Raw genomic sequence first — 23,379 nt, forward strand, 5'->3', positions numbered from 1 at the left:
TATCTAAGAAAATTGGGAATGTGTATGCTGTGTAGAACAGGGCATATCAGTTGATTATTTTTGTAATAGTTCTGCTTTTGTAAGAGAAAACTAAAAAATCTACATATCACTTTCAGTAATTTCCTATATTAGCTCTGCATTTTCTGTATAACTGATGAGATTTTTAACAGAAAAGGGTATCAAGAGATTGCTTTGCCTGGTTTTAATTATTCTTATAGTTCATTCTCTGGGTTTAGTCCCATGTTTTAGACTATGAGCTTCATCTTGTTTGCTTTACTCAAATAAGGGCCATCATCCTGTTTCTTTTTAAGCCAATGGGAGAATTAATTTGTATTTCAGTTTGCATAGTCGGGACAGACAAAATAAGCTTTTTGTCTGCTTATTTTTTAAATCTCCACTGTATTATTATTTTAGAAGGACAGAATTCTTAGATGGTTAAAACTCCCATTGGCTTAAGGTTTTGTTGTGTTGGGCCCTCTGGTTCCACTGCGAGTTGGGCTCCTTCGAATTAAGTTTTCTGGTTTTCATGCTTGCATATACCCACACTGCACCTGCCTGGTGTGTTTTCAGTGAAGACTGACTGTATATGAAAAACTGACTTATACAAATGTTGCTTTTTGATTGTTTGGCTTTTGGTTTTTGGTTGGGTTTCTTTTGTTTGTTTGTTTGTTTTTTTAAGTTGTGAATGACTTGCCAGTGTAGGAGCCAGGTATGTATCTCATATTGTGGTGTTCTGGATCCTTTCACTCCGTGTGCCATTTTCTTCTAAGGGCAGCAATGGCTGACTGGCTAATGGAGGATGGAGCTGAATTGTATTAATTTTATATTTGTCTCAGGGGATCAGCTCTGTGAATTCCATTGGGTGAGGGAAGCTAATGTTTGCCCTGATTTGAATGTAACTTTTTAATGTCCTTTAAAAACTATTTTGTTTAATAATGTGGATTTGTTTTTCTTTTTCTAGCATCCTAGTAAATGTTACCTAGTGTGTTGGTTCATTTTTCCCCTCCAGGGTTGTTTATATACTACCCCAAGGTCATGCCAAAAAGTAATAGAAGTTTAAATGCCAAATGTTTATGGAACTGCTGTCTAAATACTGATTGATTGCACAGTTGAAATAAAAGTTTTCCTTAGTAAAAGTGCTACTTGCTGAATACTTTATTTTCAGTGTGTCTGAGGACTGGCTCAAAGCGAAGAAGTTGTAATTACAATGCCTCATTTCAGGCTGGGCAGATAGGGAGATGTTGGCACTTGAAGTCATAAAATGAGGTAAACTGCACGTGCCTTATTATTTAAATTCATAGAACTTTCCCAAGCATGTATTCATTTATCACTTATGTACCTGGAATTATTCCCACCTAAAACCTCTTGTGTCCCACTACTGTTGAACACCCATGCATGGTCTCTGCTTTGGCTTCACCTTTTCCTCCCCACATAGCGAAGAAGATGGTATTTGAACCTCTCTCTCCACATACCTGCATGCTGGAGCCCCGGGTTCAGATTTGACAGAGACATCATATTGTTTCTACCTGAAGGTGGAGTGTAAGGTTTATTTCAATCCCATAGTTTAAATCTCATTTACATAGCAATGCACCATTAAGGCATACAGAAAATGCAAATAATTCAGAATTCAGAATCTAGCTGTACCTTAGTGAAAGGGATGCCATGCATGGATATCTCTAGTCCACAGGATCTCCCTTGGCTGGCAATGGAGGCCCAGGGGGCTGACACCCATTTGGCTGCCAACTGCTCTCTGAGAGGCTCCTGCCCATTCTTGGGTGGGAATCCCCATTTGCCCTGCGAGAACCAGCTGAGAGGGTTTTCTGGCAGTGCTGCCAAGTGGTCCATGTTCCTCAAGGTTTCACTGGAGAGATGGCTCAGATGTCACTGGAAGTTGACCAAAATTCCAGGTGGGTCCAGGGGATGCTAGATACTGTAATCATCCCCAGTTTAGAAGGGTGAAAGTGAATTTCTGTGTGTGATAGAAGACAATGTTTCCTGTTATACTCCTCCATGGGACATTTTAAATCAGTGCCCAGAACAATGGAGTCTACTTTACTTGGAAATAGACTGGGGACTCCCCAGAGTTCATGTTAATAGAATGGGTTTGAATTTCCTTTTATCTGCATGGCAATAGACTGGGAAAAAATGATTTTCATGAGTAAAGCAGCAGATTTCTGGCTAGACTGCCAGGCGATTGCACCACATGAAAGCAGGAAAGTGTTGCATACACTACAGCTCACTACAGCTTTTTAACAATTTGCATTTTGGTGTGCTGATTTAGGAGATTAACCCCTCTGGTTTGCTGAAATCTATCACCAGGGGACGAGTGACAGCTCAGTCTATGCTGCCTCCTCGCTTTTTGCAGTTTACAGACATTAGCTTAAAACAGTTCCACTGAACTACTTGCTCATAGCCTTCCCTGTATTAGGTTATGCAATTGAAGTTGGAAGTAAGATAGTTTACAGCACAGACTGTAAAATAATGAAAAAAAATCCATTAAAAATTATTCATGTTAGCAACCGTCATGCTTTGGAATAGATCCTGAATATTTAAAAGTCAGTAACAGCTTGCTCAGTCTCTACCAAATAAGACAATCTGGCTTTGCTTTACACAAAATCCACAGTCAAGGCAGAATGAATCCCTTGAGATCAAGATTTCCAGCTTCAAAGGGTAAGTTAACTCCAGGCTTGAGTTCTAAGTATTTCAATTAAAATTCTTCTGCCAAATCAAAAGCAAGACAACCTCTAGTTCATAATAGGAAGAATTCTGATACTGGCTTTTACAACACTTTACAGAAAAATAACTACATTAAAGAGGAAAGCAGTCTCATTTTTAATATACTGCATCTGTAGCTTTGTGATCTACACAGAGTAAGATAACATTAGTGAAGCAGGTCAGCATGTCAGAAGCCACTGTAGCACAGCCTGCAATCACCATCAGTACCCAGGAGTTCACCTGTGCCGTTGTGAAGACTCAGAAGTCACCACCATGACGAGCTTTTGAGCCCTGGCCAGAGATGGGACCAGCACACTGGCACTCAGCAGTGCCATATCCTGTGCTTTAGAAGTCTCACCCCAAGTTATGAGGTTGCTGTTTGTAGTTGGGTTGACTGGAAAACAGCCTTTTAATAGGAGCACTCTGCAGCTTGGTTTAGCATTCAACAGGGTTTTAAGAGTTTGTGATGGTGTTCCTTTTCTGTAGCTCAGCTGGGCCAAAACTTAGAGCCCAGCCCTGCAGTTGCAGATAACTAAATTATAGGATCCCTGTAGGAACATCTCTATAGTATCCCAAAACTTCTGCCTCTAAAGTTCAGATTTGGAATCACCCCCATTAGACATAATACATGTCAAGCAATTTAATCCAGTTTGGTGTTTGTGGACAGATAGTGCATGTATTTTAAATAATTAGTTCCACATTCTTTTCTTGAAATCCTGGATTTCATGTGAATTTTAGCCTGGGGATTAAGGAAGCTGCTCTCAATTGTAATGGGGGAGTGCAGCATCTATGTAACTAGGTCATGGTGTACTTAGGCATATTTAGTGATCTGTTCTTGTGTTCTTCCCTACTTTTGTTGCACAATAAACAAAGGAGATAACTAAGTTGGATTTGTTAGCTCCTCTTAAAGGATGTCGGAATGCTGAGATTTCATAGTGGAGTTTTTTTACTGGATTTTCTAAAAATGTTTGTAATATATTTCCTTTATTTGGGGTTTTGTAAGTGATGCACTGTAGGAAGGAAATGCTTGCCTCTCTTTTCATCAGACCATGATAAACAGGAAAATGCAAAGGATTCAAGACAATGACCCAGAAAGTGCAAGAAATTGCATTTCTTTCCTTTCCCCACAGAGTGTCCCCATTTCACTATTCGTTGCTCAACAGGCGACCACCTCTTTGAGTAGTTATCCATTTTTCAGAGAAGCCCACAAAGGTTTGTTTAACATAAATTTGTCCTTTTCTGAAATTTATTATATTGGTGTTAACATGGCAAACTGAAAGTTCCTTTTTACTTATTATAGAGGTTTTACGTTCCCTGGCGACTTGAAGATCAAAAGAGGTTTTTTTAATGCATATATATATATATACACACACTGGATTTCTTCTTTCAAAAGTCAAAACTTTTGTACTTTGGTGTTTGTATAAATAAATAAATAAATAAATAAATAAATATACAATAATTAAATGTAAGTTCCTAGTCAATATCATATTTGTATTTTAATAGTTTAGATACTAATTAATTTTATATATTGATATATAATTTTATAATTTATAACTTTTGGAAAATTGTAGGTTTTAACTTTATAAGTTGTGTTGCTGGCAAGAGTGCATGAAAGTTGCTTTTTTTCTGAAATACCTGAGCAAATACATATTTTAACTGCAAGCTGAAAAAAGTAAGTGTGCACTCAAAAAAAAAAAAAAAATCAATTAGTCTTGCTCAGTTTCAGAACTAAGAGCTGGCTTTGAACTTTAAAAATTTTGTTCCAGTATAGCTATGACACTGGAGTGCCCTTTGTACACATTTCTGAGACATTTTTTGATCAGTCCTCTAATAACTAGTCTTGCAAAGCTTAGAAAAATGTGTTCCATCAGCCAATGATTTGCCTTGTGATTAGACAAAGGCATGATCATTCTCAGACTTGTGTCTGAGAAAACAAATGCAATGCACTACAGAAAAAAATCTTACGTGGGCCAATTAATAAACCACTTTTCCCCTACTAACAGTTTTATATTCATTTCAGATTAAAGTTGAAACATGAATAAACAATTATTAGATTTTGTTTTGTATTTTATATTTTGTGGCTGAACGGCTAATGCAGGAGTTTAGACAGTTTTAATTTTTGTTGATTAAAAGCAGAAACAAAACAGACGTGGGCTGGTGAGACCTGGTTTCCATCACCAGAACAGATGTAGTGTTCACCAGTAGGGGAGCAGCTTGCGCTGAAATAGCTTCCACGACTTGAGCTCAGACTGTTTCACTTACAGTTACAATCCCTCAGATGGGCAGAGAGATGCTCTACATCTGACAGACCCAGAAGGGACCTGGTTAACACATTTTCCCGAAGCAGTATCAGCTGCATAACCAGCCAGACTAAAAAGGCATGAAAAGCACATCTCAGTGTGACTTATAAACATGCACATGTTTAGTTTTACTACCAACAAAGGGAGCTGTGGAGGATGAGATCAAACGAGTGTGGAGGAAGAGGTGTAACTCCAGCAGAACAACAAAACCGGGTTTTTATTGTTGTCTCGGGCTTGACAGACTCTCCCTCCAGCCTTGATAAACAGTCCTATTTATCACTGCAGTGCTGTGAGACGTGTACAAGATTGTAGAGTTAGCACTTAAAGTTGTGTGACGTGAAAAGAAAGCCTTTAGAAAAATGAATGATTGTATTTTTTCCCTCACAGCAGGTAGGGCAATCAAATCTACTGATGCTGGAATACTTTTATGAGCTAAGATGATCGCAATCCAGATTTCATTAAATGTGTCCCTTTTTTCCAGCTCAGCACTTTCTGTCCAGGTGGGAGAGACTACTGGCTGCTCAACTTTTGGGTCTATATACCAGAAAACCTGCACAGGTGCTGCTGGATACCTTGGCACTGCCTTTCTGCAGGATCCTGCTGGACTCCCAGGTCCATGTCCATTGCACAGGGGTCCATTTCTGTCTTGCTATGTAGGGAATCTCCTGCAATGAGTTGATAAATGACAGTAAAGCTCTATGTGCTTTATTTTAGAACATATTTGGCTTACATGAGAGAAAAACTTCTGTATTTTCCCCTAGTACTGGAAGTGGCAGAGTTACACAGTTCAGTCAGTTTCTGACTTTTTCCCTTCTGACGTTATGCTTGCTTTTTTTTGCTTTTTTAATTTTATTCCTCTGACATGATATCTTGGCCCCCATAAATTCAAATAGAAAAAAATCTTTCACTTTTTCCCTTTCTAAATTCCATAAGCATCAGTAAATTCCTCTGAGGCGTTTATATTTTTTCCATTAGCACATTTGCATACAATCATACCTTGTCAAAATGGGCTTCTATGCTCTGTTACTCTCTGCTCCTGAGATTTGCAGTAGGTACATGTGAGAAGATGCAATAAGTGGTTTTGTTTTTTGTTTTTGTTTTTAAGTGTTAATGCTGTATTGTGGATCCATGTTTCATTGATATTTCTCTCCTGAAACTGTAATGCAATGTTGAATGTTCAGATGCTACGACAACGATCGGTAAATAACTTCCTTTGCCTTCTGGTAGTTTGTACAGAAAGATTCAGTAGCCTTCTTTTCCACCTGAATTCAGAAGGAAAAGAACCTAGAAGTTATCAAACCAGCTCCTCTATACTTAATCACATTTGTAGGTCTGAGTCACTTAGTTGAAGTTACTGTTATCTCACCAAAGCCACCCTTTTCACAGTCAGGGTGAGTTCTGAAATACTGAACAACAGTTCACAACTGGCCGGGAAGAAGAGCTTTCTGGGGGGTTGGTTATTGTTAAAAAGAAGAAAATTATTTCAGAATGACAGAATCATTACAGTTCAGAGGACCTTGGCAGTCTTGACTTTGAGTCCAGCCTCCTGCACAAAGGAAGGTTAACACTGAACTTGGGCCAGGCTCTTCTGAGTTTTGCCCAGTTGGGTCTTGAAAACCTCCCAGAATGGAGGTTATACAAATTCTTTAGTTTCTTGTCCCAAAGCTGGCTTAGCCTCAGAAAAATACCTACCCCCACTCCCAGCCAGTTGGAGGCTCATTTGAAATCGAGTCTCATTTTTCTGTCACACTCTTCTGTTAAGAGCTTTGTCTCTCTTTCCTTGGTAACTTCCATTAAGGTGTTGGAAGGTTGCTACTAGCTACCCCTAAGCTTTCTTAATTAATGTCAGCTTTTGAGAGGAAGAGGAGTAATTTTAAGGACAACCAAGGAGCAGTGAGGCTTGTCAGGTGGTGAACTTTCATAGACTTTTGGGGAATATTTGAGATGATGGTGTAGGCACCTGAGCCAGCAAATAAGTTCATTTCAGATATTGCATCAGCTATTTCCAGTGAGGGTTTAGAAGTATAAAGTTGATCCAACAGGATTCTCAGACTGCTCACAAAAGACCTGAGTCCAAGTTAAGGCTGAATTTGGCTGAACAGCAAAACAGACATAATTTTTTTGCAACTAGAGCACTGGGTTAAATCTGAATTCCCAGCTCCCATTTCTGATGCAGACAGTCTCCCCGTAGGAACCTTTATAGACTCAGTGACATCAATCTGCGCATCCATAATTACAGTCTACATGCCATTACACGGCAGCCGTGCACAGAGCTCGTGAAGCCCTGGGAGAATCAGCCAGGCCTGCAGCAAGCTCCGGCACAGAAAATGCAAATCTCTTTGCAGCACATCTCCCTCCAAATATAGATGAGCTCACACCCACCCTGCTAATAACAGGCTATACTTCTCTTCAGTAAGATTACACAAAATTAAGCAGGAGATCCCATGAGGACACTGGCAGTACGCTGTACTTCGAGGTAGATGTGTTCTGGGATCGCTGCAAAGTGAGAGACTGTGGACAAATAAAAGTGGTGTCTAGGGAAGCACTGAAATCGACATAAATTGAATTACTTTCTCCACTTTATTTAGTTAGACATGTAAAAGTAAAAACATAGTCGTACCAATATCTTAACCTGTACACAAACATCACTTCTCCCTTCAGCAAGTGTTCCAAGTACTGGAAAAGTACCTAACAAGAAGGTATATAAAGAAATAGCACTGCTGGGAATTGTGAAGTCAGACATGTGAGCAAACCCCACCCTGCACAGCTGGGCATTTTTATCCTAGCTAAGGGAGGGTAAATCCTTATTCAAAAGGTATTTTTAATACAGTTGATTAACAGTTTTGATCTAGATCAAGAACTCCGTATGTAACACCTCTGAAATGCAGCCACTTCAGAAGATGGAAAACCTTGGCAGAATGTGCTTCCTCAAAATTGCGGTGACACCGTCAGTGCTTTACCAGTCACTGTGTGTTTTTCAAGGGTTCACCAACACTGCGAGGGCACCAGCTGGGCCCAGTGGGTTGTGTCGTACCCTCAGGCCAGAGACGCGACTGGCGGGTGACACCTGTGAGGGCCCTCCCGCCCGCTCGGGAGCCGCCGGAGCGCGGTTCTCCAGCCCCTCAGGAAACACCCCGCGTGGGCTGGGAGGACCTGGAGCCGCAGCCCGGAGGCGGGAAGCGGGCGTGAGGCACGTGCCGAGCCGTGAAACCCCTGACGGCCCGGGAGCGCGGCCCTGACCCGCTCCTGGGCACCGACTCCCCTCACGGCGGCCCCGGCAGGGGGCGGTCCCTGCCCCGCTCCCGCCCCAGGGGTGCCCCGCGGCCGGACCGACCCCCGGCGGTGGCCGAGCGGAGGGTGGCGGAGCCGTCCCGGCGCGGCGCCTTTGTTCGGAGCGGCAGCGCGGCCGGGGCCGGCGGTCCCGCCGCGCTCATGGCGGGGGCGCGGGGACCCCCGCCGGGGGCGCTGCCTGCCCTGCCCGCCCGGGAGCCCGCGGGCAGCGTCTGCCGGGGCTCGGCGCGCTGAGCGGCGCCCGTGTCTGGCGGGGGCGCTGCGCGGGGCCCGGCAGCCCCGGCGGAGGGGGCCGGGCGAGGTGGCCGTCCGCAGCCCGCGGGGGCCCTGCCCGGCGCGGATCGGCGCTCCGCGGACCCCCGGGCGGCGCCGCTCCGCTCACCGGCCCCCGCCTGGCTCGGCCCCCGCCGCAGGCGGCCGCGGAGCCCTCCCGCGCCCAAACTTTGCAAAGTCTCGCAGCTCCGCTGCTGGGGCGGCGGCGGCTACGGCAGCGGCGGGCGGGGGCGGCGGCGGAGGAGGCGGGGGCGGAGGGGGCGGGGTGCGGGCCGGCGGCGGCGGCAGCAGCAGCAGCAGCAGCAGCATCAAAGAGCCCCGATTCCTGCCGCCCTGGGAGCCATGCGCTGCTGTCTGTAATGTCAGCGGAACAGGAGAAGGACCCCATCGTGCTGAAGAGATCCCGAGGTACGGGGAGGGCCGGGCCGGGCCCGGGGGCGGCTGCCGGCGGGGCCTGGCTCCCGTGCGGAGCGGCGGCCGAGCCGCGGGATGCGCGCACCGCCCGCGCCGCCGCTGCCCGCGGGGCTCCCGCCGCGCAGCCCCGGCCGGGCCGCCCCCGCCGCACTCCCTCCCGGCGCTGGCGGCGGGGCTGACGGCGCGGGGGCCGCGCGAAGTTTGCTCGGTGGGGCCCGGCCGGGCCCCGCGGGCTCCCGCAGCCGCCGGGCCTGGAGAAGCGGCGGCGGGGCTGGCGGTGCGCGCAGGTGTGTCCCTTGGGGCGGGAGGTGCGTGCGGTCCTGGCTCCGCTGTGTCTGGGGATGTGCGGCGCATTAGTATGCAGCGAGCATACTGCTGGTGCAAGGGAATACGGCGGCGGTGCCACATGTCCGAGTTCGTGCTGATGCAGAGCTCATAAATTACACTTGAGTGTTCGCTCTTCTACCCCTAGTCTCGGCTCTTGTGCTTGAGTCTTGTTGAGGTTTTGTCTTTCCCTTTTCGGGAAATGAAAAAAAAAAATATCGAAATAGTGTTCTTTATTAATAGCACCAGTGTGTGGCTCTGGTGAGGTTTGGAATGTGCGTTTCTTTCAAAGGTGTAGGGAGAAGGGTAGAAATGCGGCGTCTCCTCTGAGTTCGGCAGTGCAGCCGACTTTAATGGCAGTGGCACATCAGCCTGCGTGGCGGTAGTTGTGTCCTTATAGCCCTTAAAAACAGAAATGCTTTTCTGAATGAAGTAATGAAAGGCGGCAGGCTGAGTGACTGAGTTGGGTGAAAACCATGGCAAAATTATAAAATCTGCCATTTAGTGCTTCTCTTTTTCTCGCCTCCTATTTTGCCTCTGGCATTCTATTGTTCCTGATGTTTTAAGCTTTTTTCCTGGTTGGGTAAGTGGGGAAAGGTGCAGATTCCGATATGCATATTGTCACTGATTTACAGTTTGCTTTTCTAAAACTGTTCTAGTAACAGCTGGGTTGCAACCTTGAGGGAGTGAAAGCACACAACAGCGTTACAAAGGAGACTGGGATTCATTAGACTCCTCCACTCTCAAGCCCTGATTCTGCAAATATTTAAGCATATATGGTTTCACGTGCCTGAGTTACCCACCAAGTTCCACGCGATTACCACTTAATATCGAATCTGTTTACAGTGTCAGGGCCACAGCATAGGCTCACCAAATCTGGGTGAAATTAGACTATTTTTAGTTCTTCTGTCCATCATGAAAAGTTTATTCAGCCATTTATGTTTCTTGGAAAAACGTTCTTACTGAGATAAATCACTGTTTAAAAAGACCCCGGCATCCCTCCTGTAGGAACCTAGACAGAGATTTGTCAGTGAGTATGAAAATACTCCATAGTGTATTTGCATGTAATTTATGCCATACTTAATATACTGCAGAGTCATAAACTCTTAATGTGTAAACAAAAGTAGAAATTGCAGTTCTGACTAACACTGAAGATGTCCATCTTGTGCATGTATGAAGTGAAAAAGAATACAGGGCTTACCTCTTCTCCTTTGCCCAAATGTGAATGGCTGAAATAAATTTGCTCTGTAGTTTAATACGGGCATAGTTATCAGATATGAATTTATATCTCTAGATCTGTTAGATATTTGATGTCCCAGTCAAATGGATTGTATTTTTGCCTGAAAAACTAGTCTTGGACAATGAAATAATTTTTCATTTGTGCAGCATTCCAAAGTGCTCAGTACACCTTTAATGAAAGTCTATGTGGTAGATACCAAAAGTGACTTTGTGGAAAGTTTATTTTGGCTGCATGAAAATGAGCCTTATTCACTCTTTTTTGGAGGTATGCTAGGACTAACACTCTGTTTCCTTTCATGTATAAATTAAATCATTATAGAATCCACAGGGAAAATATAAATTCTTAGGACTGAATCAAATCATTGGCCTCACACGGTGAGAACTGAAAATACAAAAGCTTTGTGCCTTTCCAGATGCAGGACTCACTTCTGTAAACGTAGGCAAATGAATGGCTTCACCCATATACGTAATTCAGGTAGAAGTTGATGGAACTTGTCACTGGAATTCTAATATTCATATACTTATGTTTTTGTAGAATGATATCCCTGAGGGGGAAATTTATGCATAATTCTATAAAGTTTTAACTTATGCTACTGTAAACCAGCATTTGCATATGATCCTCAGTATTCTACTTGATCACAGATTTACTAATGTCTGTGCTGCTAGTTGTTGACTTTATTAAAAGAAGTATTTGTAATATTTTGCTAACAGTGGTTAAAGTCGTTGGTGCATTAAAAGTGTGGGGCCACGAACAGGAGTGTGTTTTATGCAGTTGTGAGGATTGGTGTTCACAGTACAATCTTGCACTGAATTTAGTGTAAACTTATATGAATGCTGCAGAAGAAGCTTAATGAAAGTGCAGGGACAGTTTTGAGAAAGTAGATTATCAAGATGACTTATAGAGTTGAAATTTAAGGGAAATTTGCCATCATTCCTCATGTAAAAATTTATGCTGTGATTATTTAATATCTACAGGTAATGCAGTGGCAATCTGTCATAGCACACTAAGTATACACAGGATTTTATAGTCTAAAACAAGGCAAAAAGGACTCTTTGAAAGAGTAATCCCTAGTTTTTCTGATGGCAGGTTAGACTACAATATGCTGTGTGCAAGTGTGAGTTTATTTTGAGAACCTGATGGTGACTTCATGCCCTTGTCTTTGAAATTCAGACTTAAAATTTGATAGGTGTTGATCTGGGATGTCCATATATCTTCCTTATGTATAATGAAAAATGAAATTAAATTTCAACAGTGACAGCTAAAGCCAAAAGGAACTTAATAAAGCAGAGGTAGAGCTGGATTGTGACTTGAGGTAGGACTGGTAAATTCCATGAAACCTCAAAAAAAAGGAGGCAAGGAGAAAGGAAGTGCAAGGAGTGAAAATTTGCCGGGCCTCCTTTGATCAGGAGTATTTGAAATAAGTGTTGGATATTTTATTCTGTATACAGTAAGTCTGCTTTGCCCCTGTGAGAAGAGATTTTTTGTTACTTACTGAATAGTCCTAAAGCTGGTTTACCTGTCTGCTGGGAACACTTGTCTAACATAGAGCAGTATAATGTTGTATGCTGCTTTGCATAATTCTGTTGGTAATTCACAGTTATCTTCAGGTTGCTTTTGGTAATAAAGACCTGTGTGTTCAGCTGTGTGCTTGCATCTTGATAAAGTTTGACTTGTATTTTGAATATGAGTTGTAAACAAAAAACAGTAAGATTTTTAAGTTGGATTGCCTGCTTATTCTTCTATACTGTTACTATATATTTATATAAAAGAGAAAAAAAGCTATTATATTAATGGCCCTGGGAAAAAAAAAGAATTAACATAGTTTATGAATGTAATGATGTTATTAATGTAACATGTGTTGCTGTCATATCACCTGATAATGCTTTTTGCGCTTCAGCTCGGGGTTTTCTTTGCATTCCCAAATGATGGCAATTTCACTTGAGCCCTGTGAAGACAGACTGACTGGGATAATGAGTGTGCTAGATTTTTTATTCTTTTTTTCATCTTCAGTCTGACTAGGGCTTTAAAAATGAAAGCCACGATTTATACAACTTTGAGAGCTTGTCCTGCTGTTATGAAAGGTGAAGAAGAATCCCAGGTGAAGTACAGATATCTCTTTGTACTGCTCAGGGTAAAGTCTGACTGAGTGACCAATGAAATGAACATTCTTTATTTCTTTTTGTGCCAAAGCGTTGCTCAGTTGTTCTGTGAGGTTTCTGCAGAGTAGAGCAGGTTCACTTAGAGCCCCTCTCATTTTTGGCAGGTGTCTTTTTGTTGGATCAAGTCTTGCATTTAGTGAAATTTAGATCTGATAAACTGGAGATCTCTCTAAACAACACGGCAGGTTTTTGGTGGTTTTCGTTCATGAATCTACTACTGTTTGCTTTTCCTTCACGGTGGATTGTAACACACTGTTGTCTGTTGCCACAGTGAGTTTGATAAATGCTGTGTCTGCGTAAGTTAAATAAGAGGTGAATCTTAGGCATGGCTTTATGCAGTTCCTTTGAAAGTTTTATGAGTTATGCAAACAAGAAATACTTCTGACTGTTGAAGTGGAGTTGTTAAGAACCAAGGGACAGATAAACATAAAATAAATGGAAATGTTTATTCCCACGGTAATGAGCATGAATTGGCTGTTAAAGTGGCAGTAGAGTAAGAGAGCACATAGGAGATATGTTAACTTACGTCCAGATGTTTGCTCCTTAAGGACTTACAATGTAAAGCAGCAGAGTTAATGTAAGTTCAGTATTTGTAACAAATATCTGTGGCTATGGCAGTCAGAGGCAAACTTGCAATATGGTCTGTAAGAAAACTAATGCACTATTGCACTGATTGTAATTTTGTAGGTGGTGACAGTGGATTGGATGGGTTAGGAGGACCAGGAGTTCAACTTGGAAGCCCTGATAAGAAAAAACGCAAAGGAAATACACAGGTAAATTCTCTTTTGATTTCTTAATAAATAGAGCACTCAAATGTTGTTTGCTGGTGTGACTGTCTTGCATTGTTCAGAGTATCAGTCTGTTGTCACAAATAGCAGCTGTGTACAAAATATTCCTAATACTAGTTATTGGCACTAAAGTTATTTTAATCTCTGTAGGTTGCCATAGACCTATAAAGACAGGAGCACAGAGCGACTGCAGTGACTTGTGTTTTTACCATATGGATTTGATTCTGAGACAGACTTTTTTTTAATGACTTTGTAGCCATTTGTAGAAGTCTGTACAGCATGAGTAGTTGCCATGAGACTACTTCTCTCTTTACTTTCATTTCATTATGTGTAAGTTTGTGGGCTAATGAATCAGAACAGTTTGTTAATGCTTTGACTAAATTCTTGGCATACTTCTGAAGTTATTTTCAAGCAAAAGCTGTGAGGCAAGTATAGCTCCTTTCCAGTGAATCCCTGCAATTTGACATTTCTATGCAGTTTTTCTTCCTAGGAAAGAAAACCTGAATACAAAACATCTTAAGCAGTTGGATACTTGTAGTGCAGAATTTCCCATTGTGTGTTCATTCACCTTTGAGTGAGAGTATCTGTTAGTTTGGTACTGCCCAGTGAGAGTAACCTTACTTATATAGGTCAAACAATCACTGTCTGCTAGGCTTATTCACAGTCCATTGAGATGTGGATCTGTTCTCTTAATTTTTGTTTTGTTTTAAAGTAGTCATGGTGAAACCTGCTCTGAGAAATATTCAGTTACTCTAAAAGGTTTCAGACTTCTCTCATGGTGGAGCTTTCCTTGTGTTCTGGAATGATAATAACTCCAGAGCCTATGCAGACTAGCTTCCGTTCTTTTCTTACCTGGTGTAAGAAAATGCAGTGTACCTTACTGCATTTACAGTGCAGCAAATTTTACCTTGTTTTTTTTTTTAAAAACAAATGCTCAATCTTAGTTTATTAGTACTTATGAGGAAATGCTTTCTGTGAGCACAGTTAATGTAGGGTGAACTCAGTAGATGTTCCCTACAGGCTAGTCTAGAATGAATTTCAATTGTATAGCCACTTTGGTGACATTTGAACAGCTTCTGGGCTCTGTAACCAGAGCATAATCCTTGTATTTTATGCCTACTGACTATGCTTTGCAGACTGTCCACAATCACTGAAGGCCTCTTTTTTTGTACAGAAATCTACAGAGTGTAGAATATTCTGCAGAGTATAGAAAATACCAATCTGCTGACTGCTATATTCTATATGCATTTTTTAGGTTATAGTAACATTAGGTTTATATCCTTGTAGAAGGAGGGTGTCTTAAGAGGCCTATATTCAGTAACATCAACCCAAAATGAGACTAAGGAAATGCTTAAATCTGCTCTTCAACATTTGGAAATACTTTGTGCATGTGTTTGTGGCACTTGGCTGTCTGTATTGTTGCTTGTCTTTTGTAAAAGGTTAAGAAATAGAAGTCACATATCAAGTAGTATTTTCAGAAGCACGGTTGTGCAACTGCAAAATTTTTAAAACACAGAGACTACTATAAATCATCATATTATCTGGAGCACAGACTCCTCTCTTGCCTCTGTACTGAAATTTCAGACAGCCTGGCAGAATACAGCGGGTGAGTTTTACACAACAGCTGAACAGTCCTTTCAGCAGTAGTATTGGTAATCCAGGACCTTTGTGGTTGGTCTGTCTTGCAGGCAAATACTAAAACTAATTTAAATGTTGTATTTAAAATATTTGTAGGGATCATCATTTCCTCCTCCATCTGAATATGCTCCACCGCCGAATCCAAGCTCTGACCACCTTGTAGCTGCAAATCCATTTGATGACAACTATAATACTGTTCCTTCAGGAAATCCATATTTTAGTAATCCTGGTTATCCTGGCTTTGGAGGCTATAACACTTTCAGAATGCCACCTCACATGCTGCCCAGAGTGTCCTCGCCATACGGTGGTTCTTACTCCCTCAGAAACCAACCACATCCTCTTCCTCAAAACCCTGTGGGCATGGGTTTTAGTCGACCTCACTCTTTCAGCTTTGGTCCACATGATAACCCAGGTTTTGGGAATCAGCCCCCTTATAGTGGTGGTCAGATAAATCAAAATGTCGGTATGCCTGCTCAGCATTTCAGGCCAAATCCTGGGGAGAACTTTGGCCATTCTGGTCAGATACCTCACCCTGATGTGCCATCTAATTTTGGTCCTGGAAACAATCCAAATTTTCCAAATTCTCAGCTAGAGTCAAACCATTCTTTTGTTCCTCCACCAAACACTTACAACCAGACAAAATCATCAGCACAGAAGCAAGACTTTAATCAAGGTGCAAGCAAAGCATCCAGCCAGAACACTGCTGCTCATCAGCATCATCATAGGACAGAGGACATTGTGAGTCAAGGTAACAGTGACCTAAAAAATGTTACTCGAAACAATGTGGTAAATCAGGATAATAGCCATTCCAACAGTGCTGATAACACCAATGCTGGGCATTCCAATGGGACTCAGAGTAAGTCCCGCCAGCCCCGAGGTGCTGCTGAAGGATGCAACTCTGAAAAGAGCAACAAAACACCCCTTCATCCCAGTCGTCATGGTCACTCATCCTCTGAACCTGTCTATCCATGTGGGATCTGTACCCATGAAGTTAATGATGACCAGGATGCCATCCTATGTGAAGCCTCTTGTCAGAAATGGTTTCATCGGATCTGCACGGGCATGACGGAGTCAGCGTACGGCCTTCTCACGGCAGAGGCATCGGCAGTTTGGGGGTGTGATACTTGCATGGCTGACAAAGATGTCCAGTTGATGCGCACGAGAGAGACTGCAGGACCACCTGCACTGAACACAGAAGGCTGACAGCCTCAGTTGGTGGTGGTGGTGGATGAAATACTTTCTGTGAAGTTTTGGTTACAAATTGGCTACTTCACTTTCTGCAGACAATCAGTTGTGTTTGATTGCTGTCATCTTATTTTTCCCCTAATCTGTTTTCATTCATAAACTTCCATCTCAGCTTTTGGATTCTTAGTTTTATGTGTGCAAATGTTTCACAGGATGGAATATTTTTGTTTCTGATTGAACTGTAACTGACAATTGATCAGAAGTAGAATGTGCATTGACAATTTTATTGAAGGAAAAAATGTGCCTGTATGAATAGCCCTAATTTGCTAGTATTAATGTGTTAACTAACACTAGCATTTAGTGCTCAGTTTTGATGGTACTATATTTGCAAGTACTCATTACTTTTTTTTTTTTTTGGCATGAATGTATGGTGATGTTCTTGCTAGCCTTTCTTTGAATATAGTGGAGATGACATGGAGGAATGTGCAGTACTAATAGTTGTTATTTTAGGGTAAATACAGAGAATTTTGTATGTGCTTTTTCCTATTTTCTGAAGTAAAGCATTAACATGCTATTCAAAAATTGATGAATTCATACTTAGTAACACAATGAAACCCGCTAACTCTTACACATTTCTATTTCCTTGAAAAGGCAATAATCTCTTTTGACTTCTCAGCAAACACTTACTTGCTGAAGGCTCTTGCTGGGTCTTGCAGTATTTGGAAATAGTTATGAAATATGATTAAATTGGAAAAAGAACAGATCAAGTTTATAAAGTCCAGTGCTTTAAATCTAGAGAATGCCAAAACTAGGGTTGCATATGTAACCTCAATTCATTTATCTTGAGCACATACATTAGGATACAGTGTCTGCATGTGTCATGGTTGTGCAGTTATGCACCTTTCTCTCATCCTTTCTCACTGGTGGTTCCAGTCTCCTGCCTCAGTGCTGCCTAAGAATTGTGAATGAACTAGTGCATGGAAAATCCTGCCCGTCTTCCAGGGCTTTCGGCTGGAACCTGCTCAGTCACCCAGAGCTTACACAGTCCACTTGGCACGAAGGAGGGTGCAAGGCAATGGAGTGTGCTCTGCACAGGCTCTGAATTGCATGATAATTTGGCCAGCACAGACTTAAAACTAAATTCCCACCACTGCCTCAGCCAGTCTTGCACTGAGGGGGTGGGAAATCTAGGGTGAAGGAAGAAAATACAGCTTTCATATCAGGTGAGTTTAGCTCAGGAGTAAGTAATCAGGAGTTTAAGCTTCTTTGCTAAACCTGATATCCTGCTGACAAGTATGAATGACACTAGAGCTTCATGTGTGATGCTAAGAATTCTATTTTAATATCGGTAATTTGATCTTATTCTTGATCTCAAAAATAACTCTCCTTTTTTTAATGTGGGGAAACATCTAGCCTTGAACAGTTCAGCCTTAGCGTGATAAAGTTGCATATGCAACTGAAGAAGTGTTTCTTTAGAGAGAAGTGTTGTTCTGACTTAATAAAAGGAGGCATTGTAATAACAGACTCTGCCTGTAATACTCACCACTGTGCTGGAAACAGTCTTTAAACAGGAATTAAATCATATGTCAAGCTTACAGGTGCCAGTCACGTTCCTTAATGAGATAAATTTTTCAAGTCTGTGAGGATGAGCGATGTAGGAGCTGATATAAAATACAGTCATCAAAGTAAAGAGGTACTTTTTATGATAAGCTATGCTAATGAGTGAAAAGTAAGGCCTGTTTGCTAGTTCACCATTGTGTTTGATTTTAAATGGGCTCTACTGTGGTACATTCCTGGAAGATACACTGTGCAGACCTGCATAACTTTTCTTGTTTTATTCTAAAAGTGAAAATTTTTGCTGGGTAAGTGCAGTATTGCCCCCCCCCCTTTTTTTTTTTCTTGCCTCTCATCAGGAAAAAGAAAATAATGTCTGAAGTGTAAATGACATATTTCATATCTTGAGGATTTCCTGTGTACAGATGTAAAGAAACTGTAAGGCAGATCAAGGGCTTCTGTTTTCATCACCAGTTGCTTTAATTTAGTACAGAAACCAGACTTAATCTTGTTTTGTTAGAGGTGTGATATTTAAAAACAAACAACAAAAAAACCAACCAAGCAACAACCTCTGTTAAAGAGATTTATTCTTCAGTAGTTTTCCTAATGACTGACAGACTGTTAGAATTTGCTTTTGGTACCTAAAGTAGCAATTAAACCAAACCTTGTTTAGATAGATTTGTTCCTCTGGGAATCAGTTTAATCTCTGCAACAATTTGCACTGTGAAACTAGTGGAGCTGGTTCACACCTACAGCAACATAAATGAAATAAAAAATGTGCTCAGTGAAAATTCAACAAAACCAGTGATGATATTGTTACCGTTCCCGTTCCCACACCCCATGCCTGTTGTGAGAAGATTTTTAGGGCATTTTTTCTCAGAAGTCCAATTAATGGTTTAATATTTTGAAGCAGACATTTTATTTAAAATAACTGTGTATTTCTTAATTTCTTCCTTGACCCTACATGAAATTAGGCAAGTATTTTCTAGATTAGCTGTCAAGGCATTAGTGTTCTTAAAAACTTAAAGTCAACTGGAATATCATTTCATAAGGCCTTAAACTGTGTATTTGTGAAACTTATTCTAACAATTTATTTTGGTTTTTCCAAACTGGTACTATGTTGGGTTTGTAACCCAGTAAATTTTCTGCATTCGTTAACCTGCAAATTCAAGGCATTAGCAAATGTCAAATATATCAAATAAAACCAAGTGAACAACAAAACCCAAACTTGTTAGCACACTGATTATGGAGATATGACTGATGAAGATCTCCAAAAGTCATCCAGCTGATATGCTCACCCTACTGATACACTCTTGGCATACTTGAACTCTTTATCTAGAGAGAGGGTTATATTTTGTTTTTCTCTGCATGTATTGACTAGTAGTAGTTCAAGTATGCACAGGAAAAACAGCAATCATGTTTAATTAGTAAGGTCCTAGAAAAATGACAGCTGATTAGAATTAGAAGTTAGTTATAGAAGGGTGGGAGGGAGGGAGGGTTGACTAGAGTAGGTGAGGGTTTTTGTAATATTCTACATGAAACAATTTGTATTGAACTATCATGTGCTTCTTTCATTACTAGTGATTTAGACTGTACTGGTGCTGCACACCAAAAATATTGCAAAGATTTTGTAAGTCTTGCAAACCTTAACATTTTTATGGAAAGTGCCCGTGTCCCTTTTAAATAGTTCCTTGTCGTGATCAGAAATGCAGCCTATATTGCCCAAAATGTTTTTGTTGTTTTTTTTCCCCGGGCTGAAATAAATAAGTATAAACTGGATTGTCTTGTCCTTAATACTTTAAGGTTTTTTGCAAGTGATCACTTGTAAATGAGAAAACACGTACTTTTCTCTTTAAAACATTTGTTTTATTGGTCAGGGTAAGTGACAGTGCTGTATATAAGATACCAAAAATCCTGTTTCTTGCTCTTTTACTGACCCCTTCTACAACTCGAGACAAGCAGGTTAACTATGCCTGCCTCAGTCTCCTCTTTCAGCAGATTAGACTAATCCTTACTTCCCGAGGTTGTTTAGAGGCCTAGTTATTATCTGAGATCTTCAGATGCAAGAAACTAGAGAAAAGTAATGAAGTTTGCTCTACTTAAAACAAAAATATAATTTTTAGGGGCTGCTCAAAGAAGATTATACTTTGTGACCTCTGAAGTTTTTAATCTAAGAACCAGTTTTGTAATCACATTTTTCAGGCTTAATTTCAAGCATGTGAGAATTAATGAAGTCCGTGGAGCTGCATGCACACAGTCAGGAATGTTTCAAAGTGTTTGCAGTTTGGGGCCTGTGATATTTGCAAGTGAAATGCTTTTATGGTTTGAGATTTTTACAAAATCAGTGGTGTTCAAATGTAGCACCTTTTTAACATTTGTCTTTATTCCAGCTTAATACGATAACACATTATCTGCATTAAGTACATCCCTTTCATTTTATAAATAAACATTGCCTGGCAGTAAAAGTATTGGTGTAACATTTTTAAAAAGGAAAGTCATGCTTCTTATCATGTTGTATGTGACTTAAATGACTGTTTCATATTAAAACTAATCTTTCCTTATGTACTGCTTAAATATACCTGTTTTGGGATATCAGTTCAGTACTTTTTATACAATCTTGAATGTGTTCCACATTGGTGACATGTATTTTTGCAGCAACTCTTTTGTTTTGATTTTAAATTAGAGCATGTCTGATGTAATACATGCATTAGTGCTGTGGTGTGTGGCAAAGTTAATGTATGTAATTCAAATTGGAAAAGTTTCCAGACTTTGTCCAGCATTAGCCCTGTGGCCAGGGATTAAATTACTATGTAATACAAATTATTTCATACCATGATGTGTTTTAAGCTACTCTATGAAGTATGTGAAAAATTATTGTTTATGGATTGGTAGCTGGTGTGGTATCTTGCATAGAATGAGGTTTGATAGGTGGTAGCAATTCATGATAATTAAAACTAAGTACCTTTCAGAACACACAGCACTGGTGTGCATTGTCATCTTGTTACCATAACTGTAAGTATGAATTTTTTAATATTATCCACTGACAAATGGGTGAATATTTGGTAATCAGCTCATGGGTGTGAAAATTCTATTCTAACACTCTTTACTTGGTTTACAAAACATATAATTTTTTAATCTATTGGATGTGATTAGATATATACAGGAGGGTGTAGAACTGGATGTATTTTCAAGTTATTCTGCAATTGCTAAGTTTTGTGTGAAGCTTTCTATATTAGAATAGACTCTTCCTTAAAATTGGAAACTAAGTGTACTTAGCAGAACTCTTTAAGGCAATATAACTATCCTACAGTACATCTTGAGTTATGCACATTCACTTCTTTATATGGAGCTCCTCTGAATTTCTTACTTTATATATAAAAAAGGGTCCCTTTAGTGGCCTAGTGTTGTGTGTCATCAGTTCTGAGGTAATTAATTCCGAATGGTGTTCAGCCCCTTAGAGGTGCTGCCTATAACTGAAAGTATTCAGTGTTGCCCTTAGTTTCCTTGTTCAGAAATGGCTTATCCCAACACCTTGGGAATACCTATTTCTGTATTGTTTGCCATACATGATTAATTTTCCTTTTCATCTTCAAACAAACTGTCTGTCTCAAAATAGTTTTTGATCCTACCCCACCTTTTTACTTGGAGATGTGTGCACTGTATTTCAGGAATTGCTGTACTGGAGACAGTTTGGGATTGGAGTCCTGAGAGATGTCATGTCTGTTCCTAGACACTCATCTTCTGCTCTGCAGGATGCTCTAAATCTGAACTTCCATATAACTTAAGGAGGGCAAGCTTATAATATATTTCCTCTTTTTTTTTTTTTCCTTTCTTGATAGTTTTTTTTTCTGAGGCGTGAAATAAGAGAGTTGTTAGGGATTTTTATTTAAAAGATGGCCTTTCCTCCAAGCTTTTTTATGTGGCCTTTAGAGCAAATACTGTGTTCTTCAGGGCCTTCTGACTTGGAATTTTTTTGTCCACATTGTCCTTTCAGTGTTAAAGGTGAGTTGAAAAAGGCAAGTTACCAGTCTACTGCCATCCAAACAATGCAAAATATAAGATGATTAAGATTGTTGACATTTAATTTTTTTTGTTTGTTTGTTAATAATGGTGTGACATTTTTACCTTTTAGAAGAACATATATCAGAATCTGATTCAAGTGTTCTTGGAAAATGTATATGGTAGATTTTGTCTGGCACTGTATGTAACTTTGTTGCTTTCTGTTGTCTGGTTTCAGTTTTTAAAATAAAGATAATTTTTGCGGGGAAGTTGCCTGTTGATTTTTATGAAGATGATGTAATGCCTAGATTGACTCTTCTACCGTTTTTGCCTGGGAAAATGCATTTGGATTAGGTGTAATCCTGCAAGAAACAGTATGAGGTCATACTGATCAGAAAAGACAGTTCCTGCCTCTCTTGGAGAGCCCTGCTGTTCTGTAAAGGTGTTACTCTGAAGTAACTTCAAAAGCAGATTAGAAGTCTTGCACCTTCAGCCCCATTTCTTTCTTTACAGGATGGGAGGGAAGGCTTGAGCACCATTTGTCTGAATGGATTTATTTTTTTTTAAATAACTTTCTGCTCTTGGGAAGAGATTAATCAAAGAATTATTTATTCCAATTTATAAATTTATTACGAAGCTCTTCCTCTTAGTTAAAATGCCAGAACTAACACATACCAAATCACTACCTGACCAATACTATTTAAAAGCAACTGATACAGGCGGTCCCAAGCTACATATGCATTTTATTGTAATAAACAGAGTCTCATAAAATTTTCCTTCTTCTTGTGAAAGATGGGGAGGGATAAGAGAGAGAATTTAGAAAGGATGGGAGGAAAAAAGGTTAATTAAAGATAAGAAAATGTAAGCTATTTAAAGGATTTTTTTTTCCCCCCATATATTAAAGCCTCTGATGCCATTAGAAGTGAAATAACCCCGGAAAAGATGGATGTGTGTATTAGCAGCTGGAAGGTCCAGAATATTACTAATATTATTAAGATTTGCGTGGAATGTACATCTCTATCCTTCATAGCACAGGAGATGGGAATTTAGGAATTAGGTTTTTAACTGAATGATTTTTCTTTTCACTATGAAGTTTCTTGCACTGGAAACTTTTCACTACAAACTTCTGACTGATAAGATTAATGCCAACAGAAGAACGATCCCGAATGGGCCTCTCTTTGCATGTGTGTCATGGTGAGAGCGCAGCCATTTGTCCAGGTAAGCCTGCAATGTGGAGTGTGTGGGACAGAGGAGGTGTTTCTGTAGATGTACATCAATACAAGACTTTTAAGGTTGATTCAAGACCTTGCTGAGTCCCTTTTGTCTCTTTTAGCAGCTAAATCTGCTACTTTGGCATAAAAGTGTGTTAGTGGTATTTGCTGTGTCTTCTGCAAGCTTTGCACTGGAGATCTGGCTTTTAAGTAAGTAGACTTTTTGTTGCTATATTGGAGCTCTTTTGTGTAACTTAAGAACACCAAATACTGGTAACCATAACCGTG

General features: G+C 40.5%; 1 protein-coding gene across 1 annotated transcript; it reads left to right on the top strand.

Moving 5' to 3' along the window:
* Positions 1-8,852: 8,852 nt before the first annotated feature.
* Positions 8,853-22,149, top strand: PYGO1 (pygopus family PHD finger 1). The gene is made up of 3 exons (XM_017827466.1): positions 8,853-8,987; positions 13,404-13,489; positions 15,239-22,149. Exons 1-3 carry the CDS (start codon positions 8,939-8,941, stop codon positions 16,343-16,345), a joined length of 1,242 nt encoding a protein of 413 aa, XP_017682955.1. The 5' UTR covers positions 8,853-8,938; the 3' UTR covers positions 16,346-22,149.
* Positions 22,150-23,379: the final 1,230 nt, after the last annotated feature.

The sequence above is a fragment of the Lepidothrix coronata genome, unplaced genomic scaffold (assembly GCF_001604755.1).
Source record: "Lepidothrix coronata isolate B3197 unplaced genomic scaffold, Lepidothrix_coronata-1.0 Scaffold140, whole genome shotgun sequence".
NCBI lineage: Eukaryota > Metazoa > Chordata > Aves > Passeriformes > Pipridae > Lepidothrix > Lepidothrix coronata.